Here is a 10,438-nt window from a genome sequence, read left to right on the forward strand (position 1 = left end):
TGCTGTTGTTATTATTTATCACTGTGTTGTTTAAATATTCCTGAGACATCTCCAACTCTAGTGAATACTTGTTCATTAAATCCAGGTAGGGTTCATGGTTTTCAGCAAATGTTCCCCCAAAGCCTTATTCTCATGAATATATAAATATATACATATATAATTTACGGGTAAATAGATTTATTGAGATTTGTAACCTAGCAATGTGCTCATTAAAATTTATTTCTTGGGTGCCTGGGTGGCTCAGTTGGTTAAGCGACTGCCTTCGGCTCAGGTCATGATCCTGGAGTCCCGGGATCGAGTCCCGCATCGGGCTCCCTGCTCGGCAGGGAGTCTGCTTCTCCCTCTGACCCTCCCCCTCTCATGCTCTCTCTCTCTCTCTCATTCTCGCTCTCAAATAAATAAATAAAATCTTTAAAAATAAATAAATAAATAAAATAAAATAAAATTTATTTCTTAAAGGTCATAATCCTTCTATGGACCATAAATACCAATTTATTAGGCAAAAGCTGAAGCTGGACATGTTGTAATCACTCCTATTTATTCATGTAATTGCCCCCTTTCCCCCAGATGCCACAAGGCCAGGACGGACATAGAAGAAATTCTATGGTGTTACAGCCCCTTCAGTGGTGAGCAGTGACTGTAGCTGGTGCCCTGATTTCCCCACGTGGGTTATTAGCACCAGCAAATCCCTTCAAAGGAAGCTTCTAAAACAGTGGTCATAATCTCCATAGACTCCCTAGAGGTAGACCTGCATGGTGTGGGGGTGAAAAGAACATAAGCTTTGCAACTGGACAAATCTTTGCTCAAATCCCAGCTCCACTGCTTATTTAATAGGTGACATTAAGCAATTTTACTTAACCTCTTTGAGTCTCTCTTCCCTCATCTATAAAATGCCTGGCATGCGGCAAGAACTTCGTAAAAAGCAGCAATTATCGTATTATTTTTGAATAGGTTGGAAACTATAGACTCTGTCCTCAGAGAAAAGAATCCATCTTGCACTTTTAGTATGTTGCATGTGATTTCAAGGGCTCCGCCTACCCATCAAGGCTATTCTGGACATCAGGTTAGAAACCCCTGGTCTAAGGTTTAGAAAGAACATCTGAAGACACCTGAATAGTAAAAATAATGTTTTCTACTCCTTTTTCTGGTTGTCATTTTATTTTTGTTTTAAAGATTTTATTTATTTATTTGACAGAGAGAGACACAGCGAGAGAGGGAACACAAGCAGGGGGAGTGGGAGAAGGAGAAGCAGGCTTCCCGCGGAGCAGGGAGCCTGATGCGGGGCTCGATCCCAGGGCCCTGGGACCATGACCTGAGCCGAAGGCAGACGCTTAACGACTGAGCCACCCCGGCGCCCCTGGTTGTCATTTTAGGTTGTGCTTTCTTTTCCTTTTTGTTGTGCTGGATTATTTGTGTATTATGCCTACTGGAACTCAGGCAGACCAAGAGGATAGATTGTACATTAAAGAGGGTACAAAAGAGCAAAGTAAATGAGGGTTGTCTCATACTTTAACAACATCAGTTAGATGTAGCGATTTGCCAGCAAAGTGGTAGGAAAGGCCACGGCAATTCACTGGCCGGATTAGGTTTTCAAAGCCCGCTGCTAAGCATATGGATTTAATAGAGCCATACTTCCGGTTCCTTAGATCAAAGATAAAGTGACTTTAAACTGCTTTGGGTGAGCTGTTCAGGCTTAACCTACTAGTCCCTAGCTCTGTTTTGTAATCAGAGCCAGCTAGCACTATTCTATTTTCAAGGCTTCAGAAAAGAGAAAAACCAAATGCCTCCAGGTAGTCGCTCAAAGGAATAGTTTTCCTGTTCCTTTGCATTAGTCTGATCTCAAAGAAACACAGAAACCCCCTGCCATTAATTCAAACAGCACTCGGACTGCTGGTGAAAATATATCTCTGTAGTCTGTGAGAACCTATTAGGCGTGGATCTAGCCCCCATTCCCTCAATACCCCCCAAAATCCCTAAGAATCGTAAATAAAACCTAAGAATGAGTAAACATTTCAGGAAATGGGGAAAAAATCCCATCTTAATGCTGTTATCACTGACTTTACCCACGCTCAGGACGGCTGCTGCTGAGGGTGGAAAAGATTGGATCTGAGGGGAGAACAGGGTTGTACAGAGAAAACCAATCCTATATTTTCTCATCGAAATGGGAAAGAAGGAGAAAAATACATGTGTCATTCCGAAGAGCCAGTTTTCTTACAAGAACTCCATCCCAAACAGTCCCTAACATCATCATTGCTCATGAAAGAAAAATGAATTGGTTTATAAATCCCATTACTTGCTAAAAGGAACCAGGACTCTTTGGTAAAATGGCTGATTCTTGCGCTGAGCAGAGGAAGTACAAGATGAGCCTATAACATCTTGTGCTAAAAGTAAGGAAGTACTCAAAAAATGATGGGAACGTGTCAAAAGGACACAAGAGCCAGATGGAAGGCCTCCCACTGGCCCAAATTGGGCCAACTTGAACATCAAAATAAATGATAGCAACAGATTGTAACCCATTGAATAAGATAAGAATCCATGAGTTCATGCTGGTATAAACACATAAACAACTGAAGGAATATCTAAGTAAATGTGGAAGAAGAAAACACTCTTCACTGCAATAGAACACTAACTAAAAAATGTTGAAAAATGATGGAATTTTAAAAATCAACATTTTGTGACTATTGTATAAGCCATTGAGGCAAGTACCATCGATAGATGTAAAACTACTGGGTGAAAGTTTGGTAACAGGGATGCCTGGGTGGCTCAGTTGGTTGGGCATCTGCCTTCCTCTCAGATCATGATCCCAGATTCCTGGGATCGAGTCCCGCATCGGGCTCCTTGCTCAGCGGGGAGCCTGCTTCTCCCTCTGCTTGCTGCTCCCCCTGCTCGGGCTCTCTCTCTCTCTTTCAAATAAATAAATAAAATATTTTTTTAAAAAGTTTGATAACAACAGGATATTTACATAGCCTCCAAATATCTCCCCAGAAGTTAGTTTTTTAAAAAATATTTATTACTTTATTTGAGAGAGAGAGGGAGAGAGAGTGGGGGGAGGGGCAGAGGGAGAGAATCCTCAAGCAGACTCCCCACTGAGAGTGCAGCCCAATCCCACAACCCATGAGCTCATGACCTGAGCCGAAACCAAGAGTCAGACGCTTAACCAGCTGAGCCACCCAGGTGCCCCTCCCCAGAAATTAGTTATTAATTACAGAGGGAAAAATAGTAACAGTGGAGAAATCTAGAAAAAATAGCTATAAAAGAAATTAGTAGGACAACTGGTTAAATTTGAATATTGACGATGAATTAGATACTCGTACTATAACAATGTACAGCAGTAAGAGAATGTCCTTATTTTAATGAGATACACACTGAGATATTTAGGGGTAATGAGGCATTATGTCCACAACTTACTCTTAAATGGTTAAGAAACTGTGTGTGTGTGTGTGTGTGTGTGTGTGTGTGTGTGTAGGGAGGAGGAAAGAGGAAGAGAAAGGAATAATAATAAAACCCGGGGAAAATATAATAGTCAGTGAATCTGGGTAAAAAACATGTAGAAGTTCCTTGCCCTGTTGTAATTTTCTGCAAGTTTTAAGTGATATCAAAACAAAAGACAAAAAAAAAAAAGAAAGAAAGAAAGAAAATAGTCTTTGCTGTACGTTAAAAAGCAGATGACAAAACTGGTAACCCTGGGCCCCTCTGAGAAGGGCAGAGCCTTGGCCCAGAGTGGGTTATCCAGAGCAGCGAGCAGAAGACCACATCAGCGCAACCAAGGAGGACAGCTCAGAAGTTACTCACAGCAGCGCAGTCTCATGTCAACAGTTGGGATGATCCTGTTGATGAGCCAAGCATCTTCTTCCCAGCTAACAACGTTTCCACCCACACACTTCAGAAACTCCTCATTTTCCAGGATGTGGTCCCAGAGTTGAAAGTAGTACAAGCTGCCAGTAAAACCAGGCAGCGTGCTTCCTACCTGGGTGTCCCAGTTCGTGAGAAAATGTCCTAGAATCAGAGTCCCATTAGGTGTCAGGTTTTGCGGTTGATCCATCATTACCAGTATCCTTTCTGTATTCAGGAAGACCTCGAATCTACCCTTCACACCATCTCATATCAAGCAGATTGTGTGCCACTGAAAGGGAGTCAGGTGGTAATGGATATAAAAGGTCTTGCCCAAGTTGTATAGTATTAGCTGCTGATGGTCTCCTCCAAGTCCACGGTCTGTGTCTTCTCTGCCCAGGAAGGTGTTATTAGTAATATAGGAGAAGGCCATCCAATCACTTAATTTGTCATCCGCAAACACCAGGTCAATGCATGCCGTGAATCGACTGAGTTCAGGAACCGTGTTGGTCAGGCTCACGTGCGTGTTAACTCTTCCATAAAAATCCAGTCTTTTTCCTTTTAGTGAAAGTGCCTCTGCCCAAATTTGGGGAAGGGGAAAGAGAAAGCAAAGGAAATTTCGGTAACAAAAATTCAATGTTATCATCTTCTTTAGCCACATAGTCAATCCCAGACTACACAATGCTATTATGAGTCAATCCTGGTGCAAAAAAAAAAAAAGCCCCAAATAGTGGATATGCAGAAATCATCTCTATTTGACATTGGCAAGTGACATTTTCTGGCAGAAGAGTTTCTTCCTAATTATATTTTGCCTGGGCTAATATGAAAAGTCAGATTAGTGTTCCCAGAGCACACACCAGCTGGACAGTTTGGGGAGGCAGTTAGAAATATGTAGCTAGTTGGCAGGGAGGAGGCCAAGGAAAAGGTAGCTTGGACTTAAAAACCTGCTGCACATAATCTTCACTTGTGTAATCAAAAGATAGCTATTTCCATCTACCTAACTGCCTTATTATATTCATGGCGCAACAGCAATTTATTTCTCCAATGCCTTTTCCTGAGCCAAATTACCTGATTTATTCGGTCTCTGGAGACTGCTTCTCACTGAAGGCACCAATGGGGGCCTGGAGGATGACCTGTTGGACAATACTGAAGCTGGGAGAAATGGCACCGCCCTGAGTGTACCCTGATTCCTTCCTTCCATCTCCTCACCAAGGAGGCTGCAAATCTTTAAGAGGTTCCAGGTGGTGGGCGCCTGCATGGTTGAGCGTCTGACTCTTGATTTTGGCTCAGGTCATGATCTCAGGGTCCTGGGATTGAGCCCCACGTCAGGCTCCCCACTCAGCAGGGCATCTGCTGGTCTCCCTGTCCCTTTGCCCCTCCCCTTGCTCTCTCTCTCTTTCTCTGAAATAAACAAATAAATCTTTAAAAAAAAAAAAAAAGGTTTCAGGTGGCCATGGACCCAGTTACAACTGGCTCTGGAGTGAAAGAGCCTGAGTTGGAATCTCAGTTCTGACGTGCATCAGCTGTGTAACTTTGAGCACGTACCTTAACCTCCCGATGCCTCAACGTTTGCTTCAGTAAAATGGGGATTCAGGGCCACAGTATGCACACACAACTCAGGGAGCCACCATTTACATTATAATCCATGCCAGATACTAGCCCTATCTACTGACCATACAAAACTGTTTGAAAATTAAGTGAGATGATGCATGCAAAGCGCTCTCCAACATTACTGAAGAACATGTCCCTCCCGCCGTGCCTGGGTGGCTGAGTTGGTTAAGCATCTGCCTCAGGCTCAGGTCATGATCCCGGAGTCCCAGGATCTAGACCCGCATGGGGCTCCCTGCTCAGTGGGGAGTCGGCTTCCCCCTCTGCCCCTCACCATGCTCATGCTTGCGCTCTCTCTCTCAGATAAATAAATGAAGTCTTTCTTTAATAAAGATTTTATTTATTTATTTATTTGACAGAGAGAGAGAGCGAGAGCAGGAACACAAGCAGGGGGAGTGGGAGAGGGAGAAGCAGGCTTCCCGGAGAGCAGGGAGCCTGATGCGGGGCTCGATCCCAGGACCCTGAGATCATGACCTGAGCCGAAGGCAGACGCTTAACGACTGAGCCACCCAGGCGCCCCTAAATAAATGAAGTCTTAAAAAAAAACAAAAAACATGTCCATCGGTAAAGTCATTTGGTGGGCAATTTGGCAATATCTATGAAAATTTTAATTGAGTATGCCTTTTGTTTCATTCATAGGAAGCTATTTGTGAATCATGATACTATCACCATGACAAACCTCACACCCCAGGCCCCCAGGCGATTATCTGAGAACTGCCCAACATCAACCTAATTCCAGGCCCAGCACAGCCCAAGACAAACCAAAAAGAGCTTTATGGCAGAACGGAATTCCAGCCTCTCTCTAAATTAGGGGTGTGATGTTGGGACTAGCGCTCTAAAACTGACCCCCAGACAGCACACTACAGAGGCTAACCGGGAGTGACCACTTCCCTGCTTCTGAGAGATGACCCCAGATGCGAGCTTCTAGATATTCTCTAGCCCTACAATTTGTCTCCCTCCATTCCTGCACTGAATATCTTTCAAAGGCAAACAAGTACATGCCTGCCCACACACATACGCATGCGTGTGCACGCAACCCTCCCCGCCATGTGACAGAGCCCCTGCCATCCACCTGCCGGGGAGCTATTTCTGAACTGTCCATGGTGGATGAGCAAATGTTTATTTCTGTCCCTGGCTTATGTGATTATATTATCTTATCATCTTTCATGTGGCTAATAAATCAAAAGGTAACCCCACAAGGTGATAATCACTAAGAAACGCAATATCAATTATGGTTGGCCAACTGCGTATCTGCTCAGCCCTCCAGTATGACGTCAAATACAACGTTTAAGAACGGGTTTTATGGTGAGCATAAATCTCCAGGGCTTATTTGTCCCTTAAAAGAGAACGTACCATAATCCCGGATTGTCTACAGGGCTTCTCCTCTGTGCAATACACTAATATAGAGCCAGTTGCCAAAGGACACAAACAAGCAACTTACTAAATCAGAAATACAAAAAGATGGCCTCTTCCTATTTTTAAAACACAAGTTACAATGAGATACTATTTTTACGTTTTGAAATGATAGCATTTTAGACTGAGAATACCCAGCATTGACGAGTTTATGAGGAAACAAGTCATTTTAATACACCGTTTGTGGGAGCGCCAATTAGTACAGTCTTTTTTTTTTAAGTTTACTTATTTACTTCTTATTTTTTATTTTTTTAAACATTTTTAAAATTTTTTTATTTATTTATTTGACAGAGAGAGACATAGCGAGAGAGGGAACACAAGCAGGGGGAGAGGCAGAGGGAGAGGGAGAAGCAGGCTTCCCGCGGAGCAGGGAGCCCGATGCGGGGCTCGATCCCAGGACCCTGGGATCATGACCTGAGCCGAAGGCAGATGCTCAACGACTGAGCCAGCCAGGCGCCCCAATTTATTTACTTTTCAGTAATCTCTACACCTCACGCAGGACTCGAACTTACAACCCTGAGATCAAGAATCGCGTGCTCCACTAACTGAGCCTGCCAGGGGCCCCAGTAGCCTTTTTTTCTGAAGGGCAATCTGTCAGTATCTATGAACATTTGCATTGTGTATGACTGTGTATATGCTTTTGACCCAGCAATTCCACTTCTATCAATTTATTCTACACAAATGTACATATATACAAAGATGCAAGTACAAGGATATTTATTGCAGTATTGTTTGTAATTGAGAAAAGGTAAGATCTGTATGTGTATCCATAAGTGACTAGCTAAGCAATTGTTACCTCTATACCATGGACAATTAAAACAAATAAGGTAGATCTATACAGTCATGGAGAGATTGCCAAGACTTTGTACTCCATGAAATGGGAGTTACATAAGTGTAGATATAGTATTTTTTTTTAAGATTTTATTTATTTACTTGACAGAGAGAGACACAGCAAGAGAGGGAACACAAGCAGGGGGAGTGGGAGAGGGAGAAACAGGCTCCCTGCTGAGCAAGGAGTCTAACGCAGGACTCGATCCCAGGACTGGATCATGACCTGAGCCGAAGGCAGACGCTTAACGACTGAGCCACCCAGGCGCCCCAAGTGTAGATATAGTATTATCCTACTTTTTTAAATAAGAGAAAAATATGTGCATTAGCATAGCATAGAAAAAATCTGGAAGAACACACATCAAGCAGTTAAGAATGAGTATCTTTAGGGATGCCTGGGTGGCTCAGTCAGTTAAGTGTCTGCCTTCGGCTCAGGTCAATGATCGAGTCCTGGGATCGAGTCCTGCGTTAGACTCCTTGCTCAGCAGGGAGCCTGCTTCTCCCTCGGCCTGCCCCTCCCCCTGCTTGTGCTCTCTCTCTGACAAATAAATAAATAAAATCTTGAAAAAAAAAAGAATGAGTATCTTTAGGTGCGAGATTTAGGGGGACTTTTGCTTTCTATGTTATTTATTTCAGTAATACTTGTACTTTTTATACAATCGTGTTAAATTTAAAATCAGAAAAATAAAGATGGATGGATGAATGGATGGATGGATAGAGAACCACTTGGGCCATACTTGAGATTCTGTGGGCAGAGCTAAGTTCTACTTAGATATGAGCAGAAGTGTAGTGTAGTAGAATCCAAAAACCCCACATCTGAGCCCCAGTTCTGCCCCTTCCTAGCTGCATCAACACGGACAATTAATGCACGAGAAAGCTTTTAGGACAGCGGCACTTAGTGAGCACCGTATGAGTGTGCACTAAACCCACGTCACTTCTCTGGGTCTCCTTCCTCCATGGTTAAGATAGGAATGCCAGTTAGCCTCCTGGCGGGGCCATCATGAAAAATGCTCAGGATTATAACTGCCATTTACGTTATGTATGTGAAACGTTTATAAACTATGAAGCCCCAAGTAAATGTCAGCCGCCATGTTTGTCACTGTCATGATTAGAAGTCTCTTTCTTCTCCCACAACCTCTTTTGTCCCCTTACACAGCCAAGCGCATCTGCACGGAGCCCTGCCTTAGCTCCCCCCATCCTGCCCCTCCCCCGGGCCCCCAGCAAGGGATCATAGGGAGCCAGGCTGCGACGAGGCAGGGCAAAGGCTCTGCCCTTCTGTTTGGCCAGGCAAGCAGCGTTCTCTGCTGGGCCTCTCCGGGACCTGCTTCAAAGGCCACTTGTGTCTTTGCATATGATTTAACTCTCCATTGCAGATGTCTGCTTGGACTCTGCCATCTGTTCCCTGGCAATTTTCAAGTCCAAATTGCATGATTGCTCCCCTGAAGCGTGTTCTCTCTTGATTTGGCTCCTCTGTGTCTCCTTGCCTCTACTCTGTTTCCCTTTATTTTAAATTACATTTATTGTTGTCCGCACTTAAAAAAAAAAAGGTGTTGCTTCCATTATAAAAGTGATACTGTACATGCTTTTTTAAAAGAAAAAAATGGAAAGCATTAGAAAAGTGAAAAGATGAGAACAAAGTCAGCCAGAGTCCTACCACCCAGAGACCACATTTTGGTAAATTTCCTTTGGCCTTTCTTTTCTTCCGGGCACAGACTTCATTTGTTTCCAATTGGCTGAGATCATATTGTATGGAAAGTTTGGTACCCTGCTTTTCTCACTTAACATGATAACATAAGTGTTTTCCATGCTAAGAAAACCTTATCACAAGCCTCATTCAAGTGGCTATGTTACAGGGGCGCCTGGGTGGCTCAGTCGTTAAGCGTCTGCCTTCGGCTCAGGTCACAATACCAGGGTCCTGGGATCAAGCCCCACATCAAGCCCCACATCAAGCCCCACATCGCCGCATCGAGCCCCGCATCGAGCCCTGCATTGGGCTCCCTGCTCCGCAGGAAGCCTGCTTCTCCCTCTCCCACTCCCCTTGCTTGTGTTCTCTCTCTCGCTGTGTCTATCTCTGTCAAATAAATAAGTAAAGGGGTGCCTGGGTGGCTCAGTTGGTTAAGCGACTGCCTTCGGCTCAGGTCATGATCCCGGAGTCCCAGGATCTAGTCCCGCATCGGGCTCCCTGCTCGGCAGGGAGTCTGCTTCTCCCTCTGACCCTAACCCCTCTCATGCTCTCTCTCATTCTCTCTCTCAAATAAATAAATAAAATCTTTTAAAAAAATAAAATAAAATAAAATAAAAAAATAAATAAGTAAAATCTTTTAAAAAAAAAATGGCTATGTTACAGCCCTTGGAGTGCAGGCACCGTTTTTATTTGTACTGACAAAGTTCACATAACACAAAATTCACCATTTTACTCATTTTAAGGTGTACAATTCAGTGGCCTTTAGTACATTCATGATGGTGTATGACCATCACATTATCTAGTTCCAGAACATTTTCATCATCCCAAAAGGAAACCCCATATCCATTAAGCAGTCATGGCCCTTTCCCTGCTCCCTCCCACTGTCAACCACTAATCTACTTTCTGTCTGTATGGATTTGACTATCCTAGACATTTCATATAAATAGAAACATACAAGTGACTGTTTCTAGTTTCTTTCGCTTCGCATAATGTTTCCAAATTCATCCATGTTTCAGCACGCATCAGTACATCATTATTTTTTTTTAAGATTTTATTTATTTATTTGACAGAGAA

At 43.4% G+C, this 10,438-nt stretch overlaps 1 protein-coding gene across 1 annotated transcript in view; it reads right to left on the bottom strand.

Annotated features, from left to right (window-relative positions):
* The window catches only part of ADGRG4 (adhesion G protein-coupled receptor G4), an 87,023-nt gene extending 82,531 nt beyond the window's left edge, over positions 1-4,492 (bottom strand). Inside the window, 1 exon segment of the mRNA XM_021685017.1 lies at positions 3,793-4,492. Within this exon segment, the coding sequence (XP_021540692.1) occupies positions 3,793-4,492 (700 nt within the window).
* Positions 4,493-10,438: the final 5,946 nt, after the last annotated feature.

The sequence above is a fragment of the Neomonachus schauinslandi genome, chromosome X (assembly GCF_002201575.2).
Source record: "Neomonachus schauinslandi chromosome X, ASM220157v2, whole genome shotgun sequence".
In the NCBI taxonomy this organism is placed as follows: Eukaryota; Metazoa; Chordata; class Mammalia; order Carnivora; family Phocidae; genus Neomonachus; species Neomonachus schauinslandi.